At 45.6% G+C, this 26,653-nt stretch overlaps 1 protein-coding gene across 4 annotated transcripts in view; it reads left to right on the forward strand.

Moving 5' to 3' along the window:
• PTPN3 (protein tyrosine phosphatase non-receptor type 3) overlaps positions 1-26,213 on the forward strand; it is a 107,477-nt gene extending 81,264 nt beyond the window's left edge. For 2 of the 4 annotated variants that reach the window (XM_061200126.1, XM_061200128.1), the window contains 8 exons: positions 1,546-1,706; positions 12,833-12,923; positions 13,205-13,266; positions 15,208-15,354; positions 21,291-21,419; positions 22,356-22,501; positions 22,973-23,108; positions 24,757-26,211. In XM_061200126.1, coding sequence (XP_061056109.1) covers positions 1,546-1,706; positions 12,833-12,923; positions 13,205-13,266; positions 15,208-15,354; positions 21,291-21,419; positions 22,356-22,501; positions 22,973-23,108; positions 24,757-24,834 — 950 coding nt within the window. In that variant the 3' untranslated portion in view covers positions 24,835-26,211. Of the gene's footprint in view, positions 1-1,545; positions 1,707-12,832; positions 12,924-13,204; positions 13,267-15,207; positions 15,355-21,290; positions 21,420-22,355; positions 22,502-22,972; positions 23,109-24,756 lie in introns of all 4 variants that reach the window. The other 2 variants (XM_061200125.1, XM_061200127.1) reach the window with 2 other exon arrangements.
• Positions 26,214-26,653: the final 440 nt, after the last annotated feature.

The raw sequence follows: 26,653 nt of genomic DNA on the forward strand, positions 1-26,653 counted from the left end.
TCGACACACAGTAGATGTCACTAGTGACAGTAGCTGATGTCTCTGCAGCACCAGCGAAGTGCCTGCACTGTGTTAATTGCTTTGCGTAATTATCCTCTTCAACTCTTACAATGTTCTCGTAAGGTTGGTATTCTTATCCCCAAATGAGGAAGGCAATCACAGAGAGGTTAAGTAAGTTGCCATGTGTCTGGTAAGGCCACATGATAATAGAGAAGGAAGGAATCCAGCGATTGGGAGCAGGCCTCTCCATCACATGAAGTGCCGTGTGACATGCTGGCCAATATGAGGGGCTGGAACGAGAGCATTCCGGCCAGGCCAGGGAGGGGGTCCTCCACCAACCCATGGCAAAGGGCTGGCGCCTGTTTGAGGTGAGGGAAACAGATGTTTGTAGACTATTAGAGCTTAAAGAGCAGTGCCACTGATTTTCTATAACTGTGATGATAAGTTCATTTTTAAAATAAACATTCAAGTAAAAAATGAGTTGATTAAAAGAAAAATAAATAGTAACATAGGGAATAGCAGATACGACAAAAATCATGAAAATAAGCAGAAGATCTGAGCTTCTGTGGTCAGTGGAAAGAATGTGGTCTTTAGCGTCAGACATGTGGACTGAATTCCCGTGTCCCACCCTGACAGACTGGGTCACTTTGGACAACTCTTTTGCCCTGTGAATCAGTTTCCTCATCTGTAAAATGGGAATAAAGACCGCTGGTTCAGCGTTGTGAGGATTCAGTTCAACTATGTGGAAAACACAAAAGTTGTTCCTTTCTTTCTCCTTTCCTGTTATCTTGAAGGCAGTGGGGAGTCATTGAAGGCTCTTGGGTAAGGGAAGTGACTTCTCTTTCTGGGTAGAAAGGGAACATTCAGAGATGATCCCAAAGTTTGAAGTGACTAGACAGAAACAGGCACGTGAGGCTGGGAAGTATTGTGCATGGTTGGGGAGAGGGGGTCCTCTGTTTGTTTTTACCCATATTGAGTCTGATGTGAAGGGACATTTCCAAAGAGGAAGCACAGAGGAGACTAGAGATGTTTACTTGGGAGCCTCCCACCTAACAATGGCCTTGAGTTAGAGACTGACTGACTGAGCTCTGTGGGGCGGTGGTGGTGTGGAGAGAGGGCCAGACCCCGCACCAGTTTCCTGGGAAAATGCCTGTTCTAAGGGAGCAAATGAAAGGGACCAGAGAAGGAAGGAAGAGCAGGGGTAGAAGAATAACCAGGTCACAGAGAGCAAAGGGAGAAAATCTGTTTTCTTTAAAAACGTCTTTTCCCTTTCTCTTACCTTTGGCAAAAGCCTTTTGAGTACTAAACACCGTCATTTAAAACTAACCAGCAAGGTTAGTATGTCATTTTGTATAATTAGTACATATTGAATCATTCAACGAGAAGTAGTATCTTTGGCGAAAATGATTACCATATGCTTAATCACTTAATAAGATGTTTTAAACCCTCTGCATTCAGGTGTCATAAGTGTAATTTGGGGGGAGGAATCCCATCACCCAGCACGTGGCTGCACAAGCCAGACAAGCTCTTTCTTGTCCGCCACAGCTGTCCACTCGTTTGCTGATATCAAATCTGAAGATGAACTGAACCAGCTTTTCCCAGAAGCCATTTTCCCCGTGTGTCCGGAGGGTGGGGACACGCTGGAGGGATCCATGGAACAGCTAAAGAAGGGCCTCGAAAGTGGGACGGTGCTGATCCAGTTTGAGGTAAGAGACCCCCAGTGCCTCGGTGGGCTGCTCAGCTGCTGCCAGGTCATCTGAGTCACCAGGCAGCTGTGCTCATGGAGGGACCACAGAGGGACTCATGACCTCAGGGAGAAAGCGGGCTGGGGACCATGGCCCATCGCTTGCCCCCCCCCCCCCGTTCTAGTAACGATCAGTAGTCATGGAGAAACGTCAGAAATCGAGGAGGTGAGACTCTGAGCATATTTAGCTGCCAACACAAAAGCTCAGAACACTCGGCAGTTGAAGATAGTGGAGAGGCGGCGCGGGTGGGTGCGGAGGGATGATGGAGGAGCCGGGCCCCGTGAGGGCACAGGTGCTGGGCTTCCCAAGTCCCCCAGAACCGTGTGGACACGAAACCAAAGTCAGACCACATCTTCCCTCCCCAGGAGCGACCTCTGCTCATGAGATTGAGACTGTTGACAAAGGCACACGCAGAGACTTTACAAAACAAAGTAGGACCCAAGGAGACTGTTTTCAAGTCAGCTTTACTGGTCACTAACAGAATGAAAACACAATATGTTCGTCTTCCACATTTTTAAAAAGTTGTAGAAAACAGAGGAGTTCGTGCAGTAAAAAGATAACAGAAGAGCACAAAGAAGCATAAAGTAGGCCAATGAAAGAAAATTGATCATGATTAAGGACAACATACACAGTCTGGATTCCTAAATTAGGAAAGAGAGTCTCAGGTTAGATTCAAAAGCAGAAATCTGCACTGCATGGTTTATTAGAAAGTTGTATAAAGGAAAAAGTCACAGAAGCAAAACTAGGAAATTTGTCAAATATATAGGACTGCATATTGATTCAGGAAAGCATGAGTAATGTGAGTATCAAACAAGAAAGATGCAAAGCAGAGAGTCTTGAGTGAGAGAAAGGTTTATTCTATAATGGTGTAAGGAATAGAATGTAAATAAAATACATTAGTAAAGCAATGTGTATTGAACAATAGTAAAAAGTAAAACCCACAAGTGAAAGGTGAATTGACCCCACCAAAAACAATCAATAGGGAATTTCGAACTTAACAGCCTTGACAGATAATATAGACAAGAAATAAGCTGAAATCAGGATAAGAGGGTAGGAATAATATAATTACTTGGATAGAATTGATAGACATATGCTGAATATCTACAAAGAGAGAGAGCTCTTTTTTTCCAGTGGCCTGCAGGAGGCTAGGTAGGCTTAAGATTTTAAAAGAAGAAAATGTAGAGGTTGTATCCTCTGGCTTTGCATTGCAAAACTCAAAGTTGAGACATACTTTTTTTTTTAATTTATTCATTTTATTTTATTTATTTTTGGCTGCATTGGGTCTTCATTGCTGCACGCGGGTTTTCTCTAGTTGCAGCAAGCAGGGGCTACTCTTCAATGCGGTGCATGGGCCGCTCATTGCGGTGGCTTCTCTTGTTGCGGAGCATGGGCTCTAGGTGCAAGGGCTTCAGTAGTTGTGGCTCGCGGGCTCTAGAGCGCAGGCTCAGTAGGTGTGGCACACAGGCTTAGTTGCTCCGTGGCATGTGGGATCTTCCCGGACCAGGGCTCGAACCCGTGTTCCTTGCATTGGCAAGCGGATTCTTAACCACTGCGCCACCAGGGAAGCCCCGAGACATACATTTTAAACACTAAAACTCAATTATTTTTAAACACTCTCCAAAATAATTGAAACAAGGAGCACTTAAAAGCGAGAATATATCAGTTTTATTCTTTTTGGAGGGAGTTGGAAGGGAAAGTCAGAGGGGAACGGCACTGTGGAGTCATTTGTTCATTCATTCAACGAGTATTAGGTATTCACCATGTGCCAAATGCTAGATCAGGAACACAGTGAGGGAAGGAGAAGGGGGATTTCTGACCCCAAGGAGCTTAACGGTCTAATTTTGGTATATTTGTGGGAATGTCTCACGAGTCCCAGAAACAGCTAAAGACCAAGATAGGGTGAGATTTCATTCCACAGACTGTACGTTCTGTAGGGACTGGAGGTGAGAGGATTCCAGGAGGTCCTCTGGGGTGAGATGTAGTGTTAATAGAGGGTGGATGGGATTACGTGTGGAGGGGAGGGTATTCCAGGAGGGTCACAGCCTCCTGGACCCTAATGCAGACTAAGCTCAGAGGGTGTCAGGTAGGGAAACAGGCCTCCCGGGGGTGAGCAGCGCTCAAGGAGTCCTGGGAGATGTCTCCAGGTGATGGAAGCCCTTCACCCAAGACGAACCGGGTCTCTTTGATAAGACTGTCCACAAGGAGGCGCTGTGGGCTCTTGTTGAGGAAAAAGACAGTGCCTGGTCTTGACCGGTGCTCCAGAAAATCCCCTCCACTTTTCATGTTTTACATATGGGAATCCCCTATCAGGTTTTCCTTGAACAATGTTCATTGAAATTCATTAGGAAGATAAAAAATGCTTTAGAAAGAAGTATCCACTTGTCCCCCTGTGTTTTTAAGTAGTATTCCTCAAAGGGTGACACCCTGACCATCTGTATGGATATCACCTGAGGAGCTTTTTTAAACGGGCCCAGCCCAGAGCTACTGAATCAGCTGCACTGGGGTGGGGGGTGGGGCCTGGATATTGCTTCTTAACAAGATCACCAGGAGGTTTTAATGCACAAGCTGATCCTGCGGATGGGAGAGTAAAGATCGTACCAGAACCATTGTCCCGTTGCTGCCCATCCTAAGTCCTGCCTTTAGAGCTTATGGTTGGACTACAGAAGAAATAAGATATGGAGAACATAGAATTTTTAGGGTTAAATTTTAGTACCTACACATTTCCTTCATTTAGTTTAAACGTTTCCTAGAAATTAAGTCGATAAACCTTCTTTTTAAATAAATAAATTTTTACGGAATTCCAAAATACATAACAGATAACAGCAGATCTGCTCTGTGACGGAGCTGGTGGGACCCATGGAGCCCTGCCTTTCAATCTCCACACTGCCCCCCAAGGACCCCCTAGACTGTGGAACACAATTTAACAACCACTGCTAGAGGTGGGAGAAGTTGTCTTACATAGCTGCTAGAGGAGGGGAACCCTAAAGGAAGACAAATGGAAACCTTTAATGCGCACTTATTATGTGCCAAGGGCTTTATAGGCTTCGTCTCACAGCATTCTCACAGCAGCCTGCTGTAGGGCTAGATCAGAGTCTTGGAGAGGTTATCTCACAGTAAATGGCACAGCCTGATTGGAAACCAGGCAGGCTTAACTCATGGAGCTTGTTCTCTTAACAGCTGTAGAACGTTTGTGTAATGATATAGGTAACAACAACGTGCTGTTTCCATGTGAGAGTTGTTAGAATAGCATGACATCAGAGCTAGAGAAGATCTGAGATGCTGTCTAGCCACGTGGAGCCAAGCAGGCTGCAAATCCTGGCTCTACCACTCATTTCCTGTGTGACCTCAGGCACATCCCATAACCTCTGTAGCCTCTACTTCCCCATCTGTAAATTGGGTATTTCGTGGGCTGGTTGTAAGAGTTAGATGAGATAAATACTTAATGCGTTTTCTGACGCACGGTCAGGGTGCAAAAAGCAACAACTATTATCATTTATAAATAGAGGAGTCTAAAGAACCTGCCCAGTCCACACAAGAGGTGGAACCCAGCCCAGCACTGTCTGACTCCCAGAGTCTTGGCTGTTCTGGTTCCCCACCTGCTTCTCCTCCAGTGCCGTCAGCAGGTGGGCGGCTTGGCTGTCGGAGGCTGTGCTCTGAACGGGAGCAGGAAGTGGGGGCTGATTCCTAGCAGGTGCCCGTGCCACCCACTCCGCGGCACAAAGGGCCTGTCCTGGGGTAGCTGGGCAGTGGATGGAATCCCTCTTGCGATGACAAGCTGGTTTTCAGCAAAGCTTGCTTTGAAGCATTTTCTTCATTAATGGAATTCCCCTGTCCCTCCCATGGCTTTCAGAAACAATTACAAATGTGTTCCAGAAAGCGTTTGGTCCCAGCTGTAATAAAATCACGCTTAATAATTAGCATTTCTATAGCACTTTGGAGTCTACCAAGTGTGTCTCACATATGTCATCTCAGTTGACTCTCACAGCAATTCCGTGAGACAGATATGGCCAGAATTATTTGGATCACTCCTTTATAAGTGGAGAGAACAAGGCTCAGAGGTTACAGAACTTGCCCAGTGTCACCCAGGTGGTCAGAGACAGAGCTGGGATTAGAATCTATGTTGAAAAGTCCATTGTCAGAACTCACCAGGTATGACCCAGTTCTTCACTCAACCTCTGATCTGAGCCCTTCCCTCCAGGAGCTACACAGTGTGAGCTACTCAATGTGAGCAGTTTGCCAGCATTTGTGACCAGCCTCGAACTGCCTAAATACTGTGTTCGGGCAAGGTAGGGCGTTCCTCTGTCTCTCGTATAAAGGCGCCCAGACTTGGGGTTCACAAGGCTCCAAGTCCATTACCACCTCCAGGATGCTCTCCTCCTCTAAAGAACTCATTGACTCAGCCCCAGGGTCATTCCTTCCTGAGAGTAATTTGTGGCTCATTTCATGCTTTTTCCCTGCGTTGAGCTTTCTGTTTAGGCAAGGGAAAGGGTGTGCAGTTGGTATAGGCAGTGCTGGATAAAAGCTAAGTGATGATGCTAACTGTCCTTTGAGAACTGGTTTCCCAGCAAGCAAAGGCCCCTTGTGCCCATCCTCATCCAATGGCCTTGCAAGCTCCTTGGAGACTTGTGGAATGCAGTTGATAGAAAATGAGAAACATTTATCCTCCCACCTCTCAGGACTGATGAGTTAGAGCAGTGGCTACAAGGCTCCACCAAAGGTCGTGTCAAACTCGGATACCCCCGCCCCTCCCACCTCAGCATCTTCCCTCTTTGCCAAAACCAGAAGCCATCTTTTTCTCTCTTCTGACCACTGTTTCTCCCAAACCCACTCCTACATCATCCATTATAAGAAACATCCATTCCTGTCAAAACAGATGACTTACTGGTTGCTGTGATCATTATAAAAGTTGATTTGGAAGGACAAAGGCAGCTGAAGACTTACACATGTAGGTGTACCTTCAAGATTAGAGCTCATACTAAAAGTTTTTTTTTAATTTTTCAAATTTTTTTTTTCTTTTAAGAAAGGCAGACATTATCAAGTATAACACTTGGAATACAGGGAGAGAACTGCAGGCTTTGGAATGACCACATGTGTGGCCTTTACATTTCAAGTGCCGGGGACCCATTTAAAGGAATTGCTACCCCACCTCATTGTCCAAGTATTTATCTGTGAAAGGGACGCTGCAAGAATACTTGAGTATGCCAGCACTGGGATCTGCATTTGGTACTGTGATTTAAAGTAGCACTATTAAAAATAATAATAATAAAAGTAGCACTATTGAAAGTCCCCAAATTGCCAGCAACAATGTCAGTTCATTTCAGCAAACCTTTACAGGAAGGTAGGGAGAAACTCTGAGTACCCCGTCAGCAGTGTCCTTGCTCCCTGACTGGGTCAGGTACAAGGGAAAGTGGAAGTCCCCAGTGTGGGCGAGCTGTCCGTGAGCAGTAAGTTGTTCTTATGTCTGCAAAGTGGAGGACAAACTCTCGAGGCCTTCATGAAAAACAGGCTACCCTTAGCTTAGTTACATGCCTCCATGCCACCTCTCGTCCTGCTTTACTCAAGTGCTTTGTACCCTTTGTCCAAAGCAGCAGATCCCGTTATTCCTTGACTCTAAACATTTTATTGAGCACCTGCTATGTACCAGGCACAATGCTGGCCTAGGGTTTATGGTGGTGAACAGAACAAACAAGACACCTGCCTTCATGGAGACCACAGTTTAGTGTTTGATACAGAAAGCACGGTAAATAGCTGTTTTGAAAGTCGTTGCCCTGCACTAGACTCTGGGTCATTGCCAAGGGCATTAGAGGGCGTCCGTTTCTACTCTTTGGTCTCCTTACTCATTGTCCCTTCCAGTCCCTCCATTTTTTTTTTTTTTGTCTTTTCCTTTTTTCTTCCCCCTTCTTGGGTTCTCAGTCTTCAAGAACACCAGTGAGAATTCCCCCTTCATCTGGTTGTACAGTTGATGGGGTGCTTGCTTCCACTGTGCCAGCCCTTTCCAGCATCCACTGGTTGGAGCCAAGTGGGTGTCTGAAGCCTTTATCTGAGGGATGTGAGCAGGTTTCACATCTTTGGTTGGACCAAAAGTCTGAGGAGATCAGAGTCATCTGCTGATGCCCTCTCTCTACTTTTAGATGATTTTTTCAAAGGAGGAATGTTTAAACTGGAAAACTGTATGTCTTATCCATCCCCGAACCGTGCTGGTCAACTCCAGCTCCCACTGTTCAGTTTTTGTCTCTGGAGGCCAGAGCCGGTGATATTGATGCTGCAATCTAAATACGGTTGTTCCATAGCAAACTCTCTCAGCTGATCTTCTTATAATTCACCCTTACCTTCACAGCTGCTTAGAACTACACTCAGATATGATGAGAACAAAGCACTTGAGGACATAAAAATTAAGATTTTAATAAAACTAAGTGATCTTATAACCCTCCGTCCCTGTGACCTTCTCTAGCCTCCGGGTTGCTCTCATTCTAGGGCAGAATTTAAGGGATCTTAAAGACTAGGAGCTCTTGCCTGCTTCACATACCTTTAGCCCAAGAATGAACAAAGCAAACTGTGTCATTCCAATGAGTAGTTCTTGAAAGAGGCTTTTCTCAAATTCTGGCTAATATAATAGTCTTCAGCTCATTACCTCCCATCCCTGATCCTTCCAGAAATACATACCTGTGTTTCCAGCCCATCACTGTCCACTCCGGACCACCCTTCTCTGGGCAGTGTTTTCACACCCAGCCTGCCATGCAGCCCACAAGGTCTGGAGAAGAGTCCGTAAATTAAAAGAACTTGAAAACCAACTGCTAACACCTTCAGAAACTAAGTGTGTGAATAGCACTGAAGCAGTTCAGTGGGAATAGGGTTCAATGTTAGCCTTGGCAAGGCAGGCATAAAAATGAGTGTGTTGTCAATCCTTCTAAAGGCAAAAAAAAAAAAAATCTTAGCTTTGTTCACCCAACTTTTTGTAAAAAATTTTTAATTTTATATATAGATTTCTTTTGTTGTAGTTCTTTTTCTCACTTCAGTCATTTGAATTTTTTTATATAAATTTATTTGTTTATTTATTTTTGGCTGCGTTCAGTCTTCATTGCTGTCGTTGCAGTGCGTGGGCTTCTCATTGCGGTGGCTTCTCTTGTTGCGGACCACAGGCTCTAGGCACACGGGCTTCAGTAGTTGCAGCATGCAGGCTCGGTAGTTGTGGCACACGGGCTTAGTTAGTTGCTCCACGGCATGTGGGATCTTCCCAGACCAGGGCTAGAACCCGTGTCCCCTGCATTGGCAGGCGGATTCTTAACCACTGTGCCACCAGGGAAGTCCCCAGTCATTTGAATTTTTAAAAATTCACATTGTAATAATTCAAGTAATTCAGAAATAGCCAAAGTAAAATTAATTGTCTTCTGACCCCCCTCTCCTTTAGCTTCTGTCTCTGTTGTAATTTACAGATAACAATTTGGTGTGTATCCTTGCGTACTTGTTCCAATGATCTTGCAAATATATTTTATACACACACATACATAAGTGCACACACATATGTTATATACACATTGTGCATATGCTGCTATGTGTAGAAATGGGATCACCACTGTATTATTCTGTAACTTGCATTTTTCACTTAAATAGATAAGTGGAATCTGTACCTTTAGTCTATCTTATTCTCTCTATTACTTGCACATAATTTTGTGGTATAACTATATCAGAATTTAAGTGAACACTTTTCCCTGTTGGGAAATATTCAGGCTGTTTCCAGTTTTCTGCTAAAGAAAATATTTTGCTGCCAATAGATTTCTTTGATATGTATCTTTGTGCATTTCTGTCAGATAAAGCCCAGGGTGTGCATATTTAAAAATTTGAAGACAGTGCTATAGTACTTTATTTTGTATTTTATTTTTAATACTTTACAATCCTATCAACAGATCATTACTGCTGAGATACATTCATATCCTTGTTGTGATTAAAGCCTTTTGCTAGACCTATGCTCTTCCGCTAGACCATCTCAAGTTGATTACATTTACACTTCTGGTGTTTTTTGTTTTTTGGTGCGTTGGGTCTTCGTTGCTGCTCGCGGGCTTTTCTCTGGTTGCAGTGAGCAGGGGCTACTCTTCGTTGCAGTGTGCAGGCTTCTCATTGCGGTGGCTTCTCTTGTTGCGGAGCTCAGGCTCTAGGCGTGCGGGCTTCAATAGTTGCAGCACATGGGCTCAGTAGTTGTGGCTCCTGGGCTGTAGAGCGCAGGCTCAGTAGTTGTGGCTCATGGGCCTAGTTGCTCTGCGGCATGTGGGATCTTCTGAGACCAGGGCCCGAACTCGTGGCCCGTACATTGGCAGGCAGATTCTCAACCACTGCAGCACCAGGGAGGCCGTACACTTTTGTTATTTGGAAAAGAAAACCTTTTTACCTCCAGGTTAGCTTTACTGGCTATATTCACTCAATTGGATTTCACTTCTATGCAGTTAGTCAGTTAGAACCAAATTTTCATTTAGGGGAATTTGACTGACTCGGATATTCTCCTCCTCCCAGAATCAAACCATAACTTCTAATAAATCATGAATTTATTTTAAGAAGGAGCCCAGAGAGTTCATTAAAGCTCACAGACCTTTAAGAAGTTGCTTAGTGGCTACTTGATTGTTATGAACTGAAATTGTAAAGATGATTAATAGTTGAGCTTAGGGAAAGATTGGAAATTCTAAACGTTTGGAAAATGTATGAGACATAACATAATTATCATTACCAGAAATGTCTATGCTAATTCTCTTCTGGTGATTTCTGTGCAATTTGTTTAATAAAAGAACTGATAAGAGAAAAAACCAACAGAGGCTGGTTTATAAAGCAAGAAGTACAATTTGCAAAAATATACAGGGAAAGACATTGTTCCACCTCCCTATTCAAATTGCAAACACATTTTAGTTGATGATACTGGCCGCAATTTGGTGGACTAACCATTCTCATACACCCCTGGAGGGCAACTCCATTTTGTGTGTGTGTGTGTGTGTGTGTGTGTGTGTGTGTGTGTGTATCAAAGTCCTCAAAAATATGCTTTAATGCAGTAATTCTGTTCCTGGGAGTTTATAATAGTAAAAAATTGAAAACAGTCTAATCAAGAAGTAGAATAAAAGTTAAACTATGAAAACCTTATAGATTATTGAGCCAGTAAAAATCATGTGTATAGAGAATACTTGGAGTATTTAAATGACACAGGGAACTAGACACTATATAATAAGTGGGGAAAACAGCCTTCAAAATTACAGTGGTATTTCCCAGGACTCGTCTTGTGAGACGTGAGATCCTCCATGGCCAAATTAGCTTGAGAAATGCTTAGCTAATCAGAATTTAATAGGGTTATGCACTACAGGACTTGTCGTCTTAGAGATTCATAGAACATAAGGTGACTTGTAGTAATTCCCAAATTTCCTTGACCTTGAAACTTTTTCTAACCAATACCTAGTAGCTTCTTTCAGAATATTTGGGTTCTATAGAACATAATATGGAAAGTGCTAATAAATGTTCAGTCTCATTTTTTGTTTTTAAAAACATAGTGATATCTGTGTATTTTACGTGTTTACGTATATAATTACATATGTTTGTATACATATGTGCGTGAAAAAAAAAGCTGGAGAAGGTAGATGAAGAAGGTCGTCTCAGGACTTCCCTGATGGCGCAGTGGTTAAGAATCCGCCTGCCAATGCAGGGGACATGGGTTTTAGCCCTGGTCTGGAAAGATCTGACATGCCGTGGAGCAACTAAGCCCGTGCACCACAACTACTGAGCCTGCGCTCTAGAGCCCACAAGCCACAACTACTGAGCCCGCGTGCTGCAACTACTGAAGCCCGTGCGCCTAGGGCCCATGCTCCGCAACAAGAGAAGCCACAGCAATAAGAAGCCTGCTCACTGCAACAAAGAGTAGCCCCCGCTCGCCGCAACTAGAGAAAGCCCGCCTGCAGCAACGAAGACCCAATGCAGTCAAAATAAATAAATAAAATTTTTTTAAAAACAGGTCATCTCAGGGTTGTGAAATTACTGGTAACTTTTTTCTTTATATTAGTCTGAATTTCTTAAATTTTCTGCAAAAAAAAAAAAGATCACTTCCAACACTGAAAAAAAAGTTGTTTTTAAATTCCCATAAAGTTAACTAAAAACCACTGGTGAATTGTGTTTCACACTCTAGTTTGAAGTGGGGGAAACTCTGAGAGGGGATGGATGTATCTTATGCCTTTATGGTGGTGATGGTTTTATGGGCGTATACTTACCCCCAAACTCATCGAGTTGTACGTTAACTGTATACCACTTTTTACATGTCAGTCATACCTCAATAAAATGTCACTTCAAAGAAAAAAACTCAAGCATTGGCGTCAGATCTGAGTTCAGCCTCTGGTTTAATCTTGAGCAAAGCATTTAATCTCTGCCTCTCACTTAAAAAATAAGAATACTATTAATACCTCTCACAGAGCTGTTGTCAACATCACATCAGGTACAGTACGGATGTGTCTAATATGTGCTTGTAAATACGCAAAGATGGTTTTAACTGAATTATTTACTAATGATTGCATGTATAGGGAAATACCTCTTTAAATGAATGTTTAAATGAAGTTTACTATGTATTGGAATAAATGTTTTTACTGTGGAAGTATACTTCTGAAATGAATGAAATGAAATGCTCTTGTTCTTAGCAAAGAATATGGTTCACTCCATTAAATTGGAGGGAAGTGTTTTTAGACTAATGTAAATGATTTCCATTTAATTTTTAGTCAGCATTCTTTCTTTCTCTCTACTTGCTTTTAGCTCTTGTCAAATAATTGTCATAAAGATGAGGTTTTACTTACCGTGATCCATTATCTGTGACTCACACCCCTTCTTATGACTTTTCCTCAAAGATCGTCATGTTAAAAAGAAAAAATTATTGAAGAATTTAGTCAGTTTCTCATGGGATTGTAGAATTTCTTATTGGGAAGATTTTTCTCTTAATATATGAAATCACTTTTAAATGTTAAGATTTTGGTGCTGTGACTGGTAAACTTTACTGATAGAGTATGTTTTCACACTCTCTCCATAGCTGTTTTTTGCAATGCTTTTTTTGTTTTTTTACTTCTCTATTTGTCATATAGCAACTCTACAGAAAGAAGCCCGGTTTGGCCATCACATTTGCAAAGCTGCCTCAAAATTTGGACAAAAACCGATATAAAGATGTACTGCCTTGTGAGTATCCGGTGTGAATACCCCCTCCCCACTGCCACACACACACTGAGATAATGTTTCCCTTTTTAAAACAGATTGTCTGGTATTCTGGAACAATTTTCAGTGTGTCTGTAAACACCACCGTCTTTACTGCAGCCATTTCAAACTCTGAACAGTTGGGGAATAGTGTTTATGCTAATGAGGCGAGAGCTGCAGATGGGGCTGGGAACTGAACTCTTGTTTACTCGGTACGATAAAAATAACACTAGGAATAATCAGTAAATGTCTTGCTCTCCCCACAGATGACACCACCCGGGTATTATTGCAGAGGAACGAAGATTATATTAATGCGAGTTACGTGAACGTAAGTTAAAAATCTGGATCATGAGAAAAAGCACGTTAATCACTACAACAAGCATGACAGCGGCGTGTGTAGTGCTTTGCAGTTGGCGAAGTGCTTTCCCATTCACTCCCTCATTTCATCACCACAGCAGCCGTTGAGGGAAGGCAGAATAGTCTCATTTTACAGAGGATGAAACTAAGGTTCAGAGACATTTAATAATTTGAAAAGTCACAAAGCTAACGGAAGGTGAGACCAAAACTCAGATTCTGTGTCTCTGACTCCATCATCCACATGCCTTCTGTCCTCAACTGCAGACATTTAGGTGTTCTGTTGTTTTGGCCATTGGTATGTTTGTAACTTTCTGTGTTTTTCCCCCATGTCATTACTGTACATCCTGCCTAGAAATAAGAAAAATAAAACCACCTCTGGGCATATAACCCAAAAACAAAAGGTAAAAGATTTCACATGTTGTGGGGAAAACATTCATTTCACTCTGAAAATGCATCTTGGGCAACTTAGCCTCTCTGAACCTCAGTTTCTTTATCTAAACCAGGGGTCAGCACACTTCTTCTGTAGAGGGCCAGACAATAAATATTTTGGTCTCTGCAAGCCAAGAGACAAAATTGAGGATATTAATTAGGTACTTATATAGCCGTTTAAAATGCAACCATGTGAAAACACAAAAAAACACCTTAGGCTTGCAAAGTGGCAGTTAAATTTGGCCTTCAGCCCATAGCTTACCAACCTCTGATCTAAATGAACAGATGACTTTTCAAGTTCTCAGGTTATAACATGACATCAAGAACTACCAGCAAGAATGGGTCTGATCAGTGATTCCACTTATTCAAAAGCATCTGTGGGATTCATTGACCCTCACCTCAACATTCCTGGTGTCCTGCAAGCAGAGCATCAGAAATGGTGGGGCTGCGAAGACCATACAGTCCTGGGGTGGGGACTGGCTGAGACCAGGGCTGAGGAAGCCCTTAACCCAAGCACCAACCAAACCATGAGTTAGGCACCTCCATTTACCTTTCCCATCTAAGAATGGGTGAATCACAGTGCCACTCCAAAGCTCAGCCAGTTCTGAGTGTTCTTTCATAGAAAAGACTTAGTTTAGAAGTAAAAGGAGAGCAGGGTGGGAGAGGGACAGTGAGGACAGCTGAAAACATTTTGACATCTAGCATTAATCAACTCAGATGGTAACTATGTGAGGTGATGTGTTCATGAACTTGACTCTAGGAATCGTTTCACAGTGTATACATATATCAAACCATCATGTTGTACACCTTAAATATATACAATTTTTATTTGTCAGTTATACCTCAGTAAAGCTGGGGCTGGGAGGGAGACTGATCGACTCAATGGCACAAACATTGGCAGCCATGCAGAAAGCAAAGCGGAACAACAGTTGGTGGGATAAGCCTGTATGGCTTATGCGTCAAAGAAAATAAATATTTTGATAGAAAACCCTGCACAGGGAAAGACGTGAGCATGAGGATTGGCATGTGTTGCTGAAAATGCAGTTACCCAATATTGATTATATTTAGGATACAGCGGTGAAGGACATTTAAACTCTTTTCCATCTCGTAGGTCCACTTCTGATTATCGCCTATTGACTATCATGTAGTTTTATCTTAAATATCTAATGCTAGTATTATTGTCAAATACCTTTGAAGCTTTTTTATTTTTGGCCACACGGCTTGTGGGATCTTAGTTCCCAGACCAGGGATCGAACCTGCGCCCCCTGCAGTGGAAGCGTGAAGTCTTAACTACTGGACCGCCAGGGAAGTCCCTTTGAAGCATTTTTGAGAGTAGCTTTTTCTTTGATTATTCTTATTGGCCAAAAATGGATAGAGATGTTATTTCTGGTGTGATGACAGTCACTAACTAAAAGAATGTAAGACCCAGTTCCCTGTCCACCTTGTGGCAGTAACAGATTCTAATGCCTTAATCTCTTGCCAGATGGAAATTCCTGCTGCTAACCTCGTGAACAAGTACATTGCCGCTCAGGGACCCCTGCCACATACCTGTGCACAATTTTGGCAGGTAGTCTGGGATCAGAAGTTGTCACTCATCGTCATGTTGACGACTCTCACAGAGCGAGGGCGGGTAAGTGGCTTGATTTCCAATTCAGAAGTGTGCATGTCACACTGTGCTCTGCAGAACGTGAATTTCAGAGCTGGAAAAGGTCTTAATGAAATGTCACCCGGTCCAGCCCCTATGTGACCCATAAACCTCCTGTACAGAGCTACTGATGGACACCTCCAGTGACTGGAAGCTCGGCACTCTTCCTGCGCACTTCCTTGCCTTTCCAAGCTAAGGAGTGATCAGACAGCCCCTCCCATTCCTGCCTCCGATCCATTATAACAAGCAGGAAGGCTCTTCACCTTGCCTTACCTGTCCCAGAACCCCTGTTTTAGCTGTGGCCTTACCCACCCAGGACAAGTGCTGGTCCTGAGAAGAGCAGTATGAGTGCCAGGTTCACAATGGCCATAAAAAGTAGAAGAAATTACCTCTGTCAACCTCTGCTTGTGTTGCAGCAAAACCTGATGGAAAAAAGAGGTAAGAAGGGCTTAATTAGGAGAGTGATGGGCACCCTGCTGTGCTCAGCCTGACGTGCATTTTCCATAGGAACAGATCGCTGATTATATAACAGAAGTCAGTGTGCAAGGGATACTGTGTAGCATGAGTTCTCTAACTTCTTGCCTGCATCTGGGTATCTTCATTATGAAACGTTTATCCAGAAACACATTCCAAAATCAAATATAAATTAATTTTGAACCACCTATTTTGAATGATCTTTGTGCCACTTCCTCCCAGGCCTCTCTTTGGTATGTAGCTCAGAATGCCAAATTGAGCTGTGCTGAAAGTCAGAATACAGGATTGGAATGGATAGTACGTTTGAGGAGATCAGGCTACCTTCTCACCCAAAACAGCAAAATAAGTATTCCTACTATTTCTAGAGAGACCTGTGGATTGCAAAGGGCTTTCACACAGGTTGTCCCAGGCAGATGGCTCCCCACCTTGGCTAAAACACTTCCAGGGTCCATCCATGAGTGTTCGGCTCTGATTTTTTAAAAAATCCCTCTTTACGACACACTGAAATCCACATCACTTTGAACCACCACCCCACCTGCTTCTCTTACCTGGAAGACTCAGTAATAAGTTACCCTTCTCTTCTATGCAGTGCCCTTTCAGATATGTGAAAATAATCCTCGACTTCCATTAAGGTGGTGGTCAGCAAAAATTGTCTGGTCTTTGTCTCAGTGGTGCTGTTAGCCAGTTTCCCCATTTTGTACTCAAGCATTTGACTCCCGAAACCTACATGCAGCACGCTGGTGGGGCTCTGGAGCCAGACGATCTGGGTTCAGAACACGTTCTTCTTGAGCAAGTTATTTAACCTCTCTGACCCTCAGCTTCCCTGAATATAAACTGCAGATAGTAGTGCCGCCTTGGAGGGTTTGTGAAGACTGAGACAATATATATGAAAAGCTTAGAGAGCTGCCTGTCGCAGGTGTCCAGCAAACATTAGCTGTTGTGTGTCTGTGTGGCCATGATTATCATCCCTGGGAGGATGAGCCATCAGATCTGGCCTTTTGCGTGCCCTTGGGCTCCTTGGGCTTTCCATCTGTCATTCTCTGTGTTGGCTCTCACTCTTAGCTTCTTGTCACTCACAGTCTCGATCAGAATCTCTTCTCTTCACACAAGTCACCATTTAAAAATGTAAAGGCCCTCAAGAAGCAGTAGAAAGCTCCTTCTAGAATACTGTGAGTCAGAGACGTTGAGGGCACTGTTCGGGGAGCAGTTTCTCATTCTCTCAGCTCTGCTTCCAGCCCTGGCCATCTCTCCGTCTTGTCTGCCTGGTTACCTTGAGAACTCTCAGAAGCTCTGCTGCAATCACAAGGCAGCAGGTCTATGGCATCACCTGATCTCCTTGTCTGGAAATCTTGTTTTTGCCTATTTTTAATTTTTGTTTACATTCTGTTTTTGTATGCATGTGCGATTTTCTAATCTTGTTTTGGAAAGGCAGTGAAATTACTGGTACCTTTTTTGAACTTAGGGAACTCCGGCTGGTTCACAGTCCTATCCTGCCCTCTTTCTTTTTCTGGAGCGCCTGCACCCATCTTGTTCCGTGGTGTCCTGGGTAAGAGGGCAGATGCTAGGGCCACGCTTCCTGAATTCAAATCCCTGCTCGGTCACTTCCTACCTGTGTGGCTTAGGAAACCTGCAGAACCTCTATGTAAAATGGAATAATAATGACACCGATCGTCAATTTGTGGAGTAACTGAATGAGTTAAAACAGGCAGCTTTCTTGGAACAGTGCTTGGCACACAGTAAATATTACACAGATGGTAGCTAGCAGTAATAGTAGTTTGGGTACACCTTTATTATTGCCGGGACTGTACTATATATATTTTACTGTAGTATTATTTATTCTTCTTCTTCAAATTGGCTCACCTTTTCTTGCTTTAAAAAATTTCCTTTGAAAGATATATCTTAAATGGAAGCCCAGTATCACTTGCCATAAAAAGAAGGTATGTGTAAAAATGCAAAAACCACAAGACAATGTTTTTAAAGTCTAAATAAATATTCTTGCCTTCCAGGCTGTGAACCCGAGGCGTGCTTGCCCACACGCTCATGTGCTGTCTCCTAAAAAGAGAGTTAAAGTACTAGGGAGATAATGTTAAAGCTATCCTAGACCCAAACTGAGAAATTCTCTACGGCATACGTGGAAAAATCCACTTTCCCACCGTGTGGTTCTATGCCGTTTAATACAGACCCCATCTCCTCCTAGCCTCCTACCAAATCCCACACTTTGCAGGCCTTGATCTGGGCCATTGTGGTATATTATAGATGACAAGACATCAAGTTTATGGCCTTGTTGTCTCCAGAATCTCCCCATATGAAACTGTACCATGTTTGCCTGCCTGTTCTGTGACTTTGGAGAACCTGGATTCTCCAGGTTTTCTCAGAAACTGTCCATGGAGGTGCTCCTCTCCGAGCTCGTGAGGTCTTTCAGTGGTGCTGCAACTCCTACGAGCCAACACCTGAACCCATGGCGCAGCCAGGAGCTCTCCTCACCTGTGTTGGGCTGCTCCTTCCCCTTCAAAGTTGGCTTGGCCCTTCCCAGCTGCAAGGTCATTGTTCTCTATGGAGAAAAGAGAGCAGCCAGCAGGCGTGGTTAGTGACAGACATCTGCCCCGATGGCAGTCCATTCTTCCCCTCATTCTGCCTGTTCCAGCTCAGGAGAAAAGGCCCTTTCTTCCATCCAGGAGGCCTCACTTCCACCGGCTGCCCTTGCAGGTCCTGCCCCTCCTGTTTTGTCCTGATTGGAGTCCGCTCTGAACCTGAGCTCCTCCGAGGTCTCCATGTAACCCGGTGGGTTGGTTGGTTTGTTTCCCAGCCCTTTCTTCCTAATGGAACCCCTTCCGGCTGGTTCCATTGGGTTAGAGATTCCCATCTCCCATGAGTCAGAGCATTCCCTTCGTAATCTCTGGCCCTGGGAACTTGCCTCTGTTGTTTATCAGTGGTTGGAAACCTGTTCTCAAATCCAGGCTACGCGTTTCCTCCCTCTCCTGTTACAAACGCTCAGGTGACCTGAGCCCTTTATCCTGAGGTCCCTTATCTGGTCCTCGCCACCCCCACTGAGTTCCTCCTGATTAGGAGTCAGTCACTCCAGGCCAGCAGCTCTGTCCCTTGCTTTTTCTGAGAGATGAAGTTCTCGGCATGTCCCGTTTGCTTTCTCCCATATTCTGCATTTTGCGGAGTGAGCCTCCCCACAGGCGTATAGCTGGCGGGGTCCCCGTGGCCGCTCTCTGCTGCGCTCACGTCTGTAGGTGCTGGGAGCCTTGCCCAGAGGCCAGTGGTCAGTGAGGCGCTCCTGCCACAGAATAGCTTTCATTTCTCCTTCTTTTCATTCCGACCTAAAACGTTTTCCATTGTGTTCTCCCTTCAGGTCCATGGGTTTCCTCCAAGAGGAAACAGAGGTATAGAGGTATACAGTCTTTCCATTGAAAGGGTCTTCTCCTTCCCCTCCCATCAAGGATGTTTCTTTTGGGGGAAAAATTATTTTTTACATCTATATATGCTCCATTTCCTATATGTAGGATCTGGCACAAGTGGATTCACTCTCTGAGCCTCAGTTTACTCTTATGCAAAACAGAGACAATGACGGTATCTACCTCATAAGATTGTTTGGAGACCCAGATAAAATAATGTCCATAAAAAGCACCATTTAGTGCTTAGCATATACTGATCAAAAGAGAGTAGGCATTAGGGAATCCCCTGGCAGTCCAGTGGTTAGGACTCCGAGCTTCCACTGCAGGGGGCCTGGGTTCGATCCCTGGTCAGGGAACTAAGATCCTGCCAGCCGCACAGTACGGCCAAAACTGAGGTTCAGAGAAGCGAAGTACCTTGCCCAGGATTGCAAGTTAGTGGAACTTATCAACCAGGAGGGAAACTCAGGATATGCACAAACTTCTTGCTCTTTCCGCTATACCCCCAGTGCTTAGAGATCCAAATAGACCTAAAATCTAAATTTGATCAAGGAGTAAAGAGAGTCCAGTTCTGGTCAGATTCACTGGGAGTCTCTGGAAATAGAGGTATTTGTGGCTCAGCCCTGCACGGGCTTGTCACTTCAGAGCAAAGCTTGCCATCAGCTATCCTGTGGGCAGGACCCTTGGGAGGCTGCGGCAGACAGCTACACCCCCACAGATAAGGAAGCAGATTCAGGCCTGCTGGGTGTTGGCTCTGCCTCAGGTTCTATGGACAGCAGTCCTTCGTGTCTTGGAGAAGCCGGGAAGTGGCCACTAACCAAAATACCCAGGTGTAAGGTTTACAAGTAAACTCTTAACTCCGCCTTTTCAGCAGCATGCTTTAATTTCACACATTCACTGTGATGTTTGAAAATAAGAATAGGAAAGCTCTTTTAAATTACGTGTGTCTGTTGGTTTATACCCCCTCTCAGCTGTAAGTAAATGTAATTTTTACCCAAGTCGATGCAGCTGTAGGCTTGGAGAGAAAATTTTTTTTGAATGAGTCAGAATTTGACTTGATGGATCTATGATGGGATAGGCAGCTTGGCCCTGAGCTTTGCTTCGAGGCCAGAGGCAGGAGTGAGACTGCTAGGGAACAAATTTCAGGATTTGGAAGGGGGAAGAGAAAATGGGAGGGGCCATGGGGAGCTACAGCAGCCCTGGACCTGGGGCAGCCCACTTAATCCTGCTGAGCCCGGGTTTCCTCCTCTGCTGTCCGGCGCGTGTCAGCTCCGTAGGAGTCGTATACGAAAGCACTGGTGGGGCCTGCGGCAGCAGTGGTGATAACGGCCACCATCACCGCTGACCTGCCCCCCGCAGTGAGCCTGGCACTGCACACCATTCTCTCCAGCCTCTGTCACCATCTGGGAAGCAGGTGCTGGCCTGTCTTTCAGGTGAAGAATGTGAAAATCAGAGAGGTTAAGTAGTAACAGGTTCAAGGTCATAGGGCTCGCCGTGGAGGAGAAAATGATCGTAGCAGACGTCTTTCTGCCTCCCAGATGTGTGCTCTTAGCGGCTGTGCCTTGAGGAGTTCCACCTCAAGGGGGTGAGGAGTGGACGCCGAAGGAGGGATGAGGTAGAAAGGGGTGTTGAGAGCAGAGAAGGGGCCGAGGGACAGGGGTGTCGGGTAGAGGTCGCTCCGAAGTCGAGGCCTCATGTCGGAGGCTCTCCTGTTTCTCCAGCAGTTGGACCCTGGTGATGAAGAAGAAAAGTCTGTGTGCTCAAATTCCAGCTCCAGCTGGAGTGAGAGCTGTGGCCTGGCCCCCGGCGGGTTGACCGCTCCACCCCTCCCCAGCTCCCCAGAGGAGGAAGGGAGGTTCCCCGCCCACCCTCAGAAAACAAATGCAGCACAGAGTGGCCTCGCCTGCGTCTCTCTTCTCCCAGCAGCTCTCAGAGTACCTGGTGCGAGTGAGAAGGCTCTGGCCAAACATCCAACCCGTCTGCCCAGTTAACCGCCACGAGGACCACCGCACAGCCAAGCCTAACCCCTACCTGCTGGTTCCCTTGCAGACCAAATGCCACCAGTACTGGCCCTATCCTCCCGAAGTCATGGAACACGGCAGCTTTCACATCCGCTGTCAGTCAGAGGACTGCACCATCGCTTATGTGTTCCGGGAAATGCTGGTCACGAACACCGAGGTGAGCATTGCATGGGCGGCGAGTGGTCCAGGGGAGGGCATGGGTTAGAGGCAGGTGCTGAATCAGCATCCACCGTGGGCCAGGGTAGCGCTCTACTTCCAGGTCAGTCTGTGTTTTCACCTGGTGGGCATTTCAGTAGATGTACAGACTGCCTGGAAGAGAGCCAGCACCTGTGTCCACAGCAGCATATGTCACAGTAGGTGACAGGTGGAAACAGCCCAAGTGTCCACTGACAGATAAATGGATAAACAGAATGTAGTGTATTCATACAATGGAATCCTAGTCTCCCTTTACAAAGAAGGAAGTTCTGACACATGCTACCGCATGGTTGAACTTCGAAGACATTACGCTGAGTGGAAGAAGCCAGACCCAAAAGGTCAGATACTGTGGGACTTCTCTTATGTGAGGTACCTGGAGTAGTCAGTTCACAGAGATGGAAAGGAGGGTGGTGGTTGCCAGTGCTGCATGGCTGGGGAATGAAGTTAGTGTTTAACGGGCACAGTGTTTCAGTTTGGGAAGATGAAAAGGCTCTGGAAAGAATTGTACTTAATGCCACTGAACTGTACACTTAATAATGTTTAACATGGTAAACTTCTTGTTACGTGTATTTTGACCATAAAAAAAAAGAGCCAACGTGGGTGGCCCTAATAGTAAGTGTCATAGGAGCAAATGGGAAGCGATCACTGTGGGAAGAAGTGGTGGAGGAGACATCGGGCAGGAGGTGGCCCCAGCGGAACCCTCGAGAGTGGGTGTTTGGGAGCGTATGGAAGGCGGGTGGGCAGGAGTTGGCAGTGGCCATGGCAGGCTGGTACCCAGTGGCAGAAGAGTGTCCGGAGACAGGAGCTCCCTGGCTGGAGGCCGGAGCAGGGCCAGGGTCCTCCTTTCCGCCTGCCCACCATCCAGGTAACTCAGCGAGGCCACTCTGTCTCTTCGCAGACCGGAGAGGAGCACCCAGTGACCCATCTCCAGTACGTGGCATGGCCAGACCACGGCGTTCCCGATGACTCCTCGGACTTCCTGGAATTTGTAAACTACGTGAGGTCCCTGAGAGTGGAAGGTGAACCCGTCCTAGTTCACTGCAGGTACTGCGGCTTGTTGGCTTTATTTTTTTTAATACTCATACTCCTTGGGAAAGGCCTGGAGAAAGTTGGCAGGCATCAAGCCCACCTAAATCCCACAAGATATGCTTTTTACAAAGCTCTATTTGCTTTCTTTCTTCACAATGTCAAAAGATTTGGACAGACTTCTGATTGCAGCGCAGAACTGGAGAACAAACTCCCTCCCTCATCTTTCCCTCTGTTCCCAGCTGACTGACCTCACAGTAGATGCGCATAAGATGGGGGGTGGACTTTGCACGGAAAGGTGGGTTTCTTCCCATTGGTTTTTGAGCCCCCAGTCTGTTCAAGAGCACACCTTGAGTGTGTGTTTTGTGTTCTTTGAAGGTCAGAGGAGGAAAGCTCCGTCTGAGTAAACGTGGGAACTGGCGAGGAGCTGAGCTGGGCTGTGCAGAAATGCTGTCTGAGCAAATCCCGTCTCTGCTCCTTTTCCCCCAGTGCTGGGATAGGTCGAACCGGTGTGTTGGTCACCATGGAAACATCCATGTGCCTAATCGAGAGGAACCTGCCCGTTTACCCACTGGATATTGTTCGGAAAATGCGAGACCAGCGCGCCATGATGGTGCAGACATCAGTGAGTAGAAATGCAGTAATAAAAATACTAACGATGGCCAGGCCTGCACGAAGGGCTTTGCAGGTCGAGAGACCAAGGCTCCAAGGGACCGAGTCACTTGCCCACGGTCACAGAGCTTGTCAGGGGCTGAGCGGTTCCAACACCCACCCCATCCGAGTTCTGCCTCTCGCTACCCTCCACTTCTGCTGCCTCACGGTTTGTTTCCTGCCAGCCGCTTGGCCAGGGAGCAGCCCTGGTTGCACTCTGCGTTGTCAAGCCACTGACCCATCATGTGTCTGTCCATCAGAAGTAAGCAAGGTCACCTGAGGGTTTCACCCCACCCTCCTGTTCCTGGGTGAGCCTTTTGGCTCAGCAGATGTCTCACATGGCCCTACTCTCTCCTCTTCTGGGCTCTCTCCCACGTACGTCACGCCTGGGTACCTGGCACTGCAAGTGTCCACAAGAGGAAATATTGTGGCTTCCCCCAGAGCTACAACAGGGGCAGTGGGGTGGCATGGAAAGTTCATGGTTCACACTCCCCCACATACTGGGCAACCATTGAATAGTGCCTTAACCTCTCTCTAAGCCTCAGTTTCCCCATCTGCAAAATAAGGACTATCCCATATTCATTCATTCATCCATTCAACAGATAATTGCACAAGCAGGAGAGACCTGAGCTTACATCTAGTAGAACTGGATCAGTTGACTATAAATCTCAGCAGCAGTAGGAGAAGTCCAAAGGGAGTCTGAGAACTCGGGAAGAGTATCAAAAGCTGACTTTGGAAAGTCAAGGCTTTCTGGAGGAATGGCCTCCAAGGCCACACCCCCCGATGGATGAGGAGAAGTTAGCAAAGAAGGGAGTGGGACTTGCCCTCAGCTCTGTGTCCTCACGGACTCATGGACCAAGCTCATAAGATTTCTCTAACGATGGTGAGCTCTTGTTTTAAATTCATGTGCACCTAGGAAACCTGGTTAAGAAAAAAAAAATCAGGTTCTCTGCCCTGTTTTGTGGTATGGAAGACCTCATTGCTAGTTAAAGAATGTTTAAAGTGCATCTTCTGGGCACATTTTCCTAGCTGGTGCAGCTCAGTCTGAATGCTTTCCTGTCACCCAGGACACATCAGTAAAATAAGTCTCTTAGGTGTTTGATAATATAAAGAACCTTACCCTGTAGAGCGGCTTTCGGTGGCTTTCCTTTGGAAGACAAAATCCAGACTCCTTATCTCATTGCAAGGCCTTCCGCAGCCAGGTCCCAGCCCACCGGTGCCACCTCCCTACCAGCCCTGCTACCGCCAGCTGTCCTGGGCCGGGAACGTGAGCCCTGGCTATGCTCCTCTGAATGGGCCGTCCTTTCATTTCAATGTACACTGGTGTGTACATTGGAATGGCCACCCTGCAGCAACCTGTGTCCCTCCCTGACTCCCCGAGACTGCTGGTCCCTCCCTCTGCCGTGTTTCCATGCCACGGTTGCCCAGCCCTCATCACCTAGTGAGCTCACAGGTAGGTGTGTCTTCTCCATACCGTGTCCCTGGTGTAGCCCAAGGCCTGGCTCTGCCGGAGCTGGAGCTCAGGGTGTTCATGAGTGAGGTGAAAGAATAACTGTGTCTGTGGTCTGATGCAGCATTTGTGGAGCTGCTGGCCAGCTTGACGGCTTTCTTTTCCTTTCCAGAGCCAGTATAAGTTTGTGTGTGAAGCGATTCTTCGTGTTTATGAAGAAGGCTTAGTCCAAATGCTGGATCCCAGTTAAGACGACTGTGAAGACGTTCATTCCTCTTTCCCAAGGGCGTCCTCCTTCTCTCTGGAAGCAGCAAGAGGAATTTGTAGGCTGTGGGAAAGGAATGAGCATATTTGAACCCAGGCACTTTAAATTTCTATTAAAAGAAAAAGGTATCGTGTACATAGGAACTGTGTAGATAACGCATGCGGTTATAGCATCATTTAGGCCCGCACCTCCTCCGGAGAGAAGTAAGCAGAAGGGGATCTCAGTTTGGGGCCTGTCCTAATGCCTCCCTCCTTCTCCGTCTCCATATTCCTGTAAACCATCCTTGGGCAATTGAGAGGGGACGCCAGCAGCCCTGTTGACCTCCCAGAAACGAGATGGTGTGGCTGTTGAGAGTTGCTTGGATGAGTTGTGTGTATACGTGTATAGGACTAAGGGCTGAGCTTTCCGTGTGTCTGGGCGGAGCTGGAACAGTCAGTGTTCACCTGCCCTGATGCTAATGAGAAACCCCATGAATGTACTGAACGGCAGCGGGTGGGGTGTCAGGCCGAGGGGCAAGCGGTGCCTTTTCTGCCCTCCCTTCCTTGGTCCCATCTCCCTGCCACTTCCAATATTGACGTTTCTGAGAATCGTGTCCAAATGCCCTGCCTTCTCCCTGCATTAGTGACCCTCCTCAGGTTCACACCAGTGCCTGAACTGGGCAGTGCAGGTTTCGGGTGAGTTTTCAGTTGAGACCCTGAGAACAAGGACTCCCAGTGTTGTCCCACGTGTTCGTTTTTGGAGCAGGTGCCTCTTGCCTCTGCCTTCCTCTTGCTGTACACTCAGCACCCAGGACTGGAATCATCCACTACTGAATCTAAGACATGGATTGCTGCTACTTCAAGCTATTACACTTGAAACATTACAATTTTCCTGAGGGGAGATGGGATATCACCTAAATATTCAGAATCTTTGGCCCTTCTGAGAAAAGATCGAGTTGTTGAGCCATGGGAAACCCAGCTTCTAGAGGGTTGCCTGTGGAGGTGTGTGTGTGTCTGTGTGTTGTGTGTGCTCCCACGGGTGAGTGTTTCTCGGGATTCCTAACTTGATTCAAATTACAGTTGAGTTTATATAAAGAATGAGTCTCTGTATAGAAGAACAAATGTGTGCATTCACTCTTAGTTACAATGGTCTTCGTTTCATTTCAAAGGAGAGGATCAGACTATCTGAATATAAACACAATTTGATGTTAATTTATTCTAAGTACACCATGATTTTGATCGTCCTAAAGAATTCTGCCTTTGTTAATACTATGTTAATTTTTTTTTAATTTGTGACAGGATTGTAGCAAATTATTATTTAAGGAAAATAAATTACGTAAACATTCTGAAGTGGTATTTTGAAATAGTGGTTTTATGTATCCAGAAGAAACAGCTAAGTATCCAATTTCTTAAGGAGATTTATAGAAAAAGGATGGTTTCATGTTATAGTGCACTGAAATGAGGCCATTTTGATGTTTAGCAAACTGGACTAGTTGAGTAGTTTCCTGGTCACAAACTGGGTAAAGACCTTTACGGTAGGGGCGAGGTTTCTAAAGGTTGTCTCCAGACCGAGCATATTTACCGCATTCTTTACATCTTTTCCCCACCGATGTTTTACTGTTAAATGGCCGGGGTGGAGGAAGGTGTTGTGCCGTGTCATGAGCCATACTGTGCGACAGGAGACATCGAAGCCCCATCCCTGTCAGCATAATGCCAGGCTAGCAGAGTGTAGCAGCAGAGATTGGAGCTAAGGGGTACAGGATTTGGTTTCTGATTCCACTCAACAGCTAGCCCTAGGCCTAGTCACTTATGAGCTTTACCTCCAT

This window comes from Eubalaena glacialis, chromosome 9 (assembly GCF_028564815.1).
Source record: "Eubalaena glacialis isolate mEubGla1 chromosome 9, mEubGla1.1.hap2.+ XY, whole genome shotgun sequence".
Taxonomy (NCBI): Eukaryota; Metazoa; Chordata; class Mammalia; order Artiodactyla; family Balaenidae; genus Eubalaena; species Eubalaena glacialis.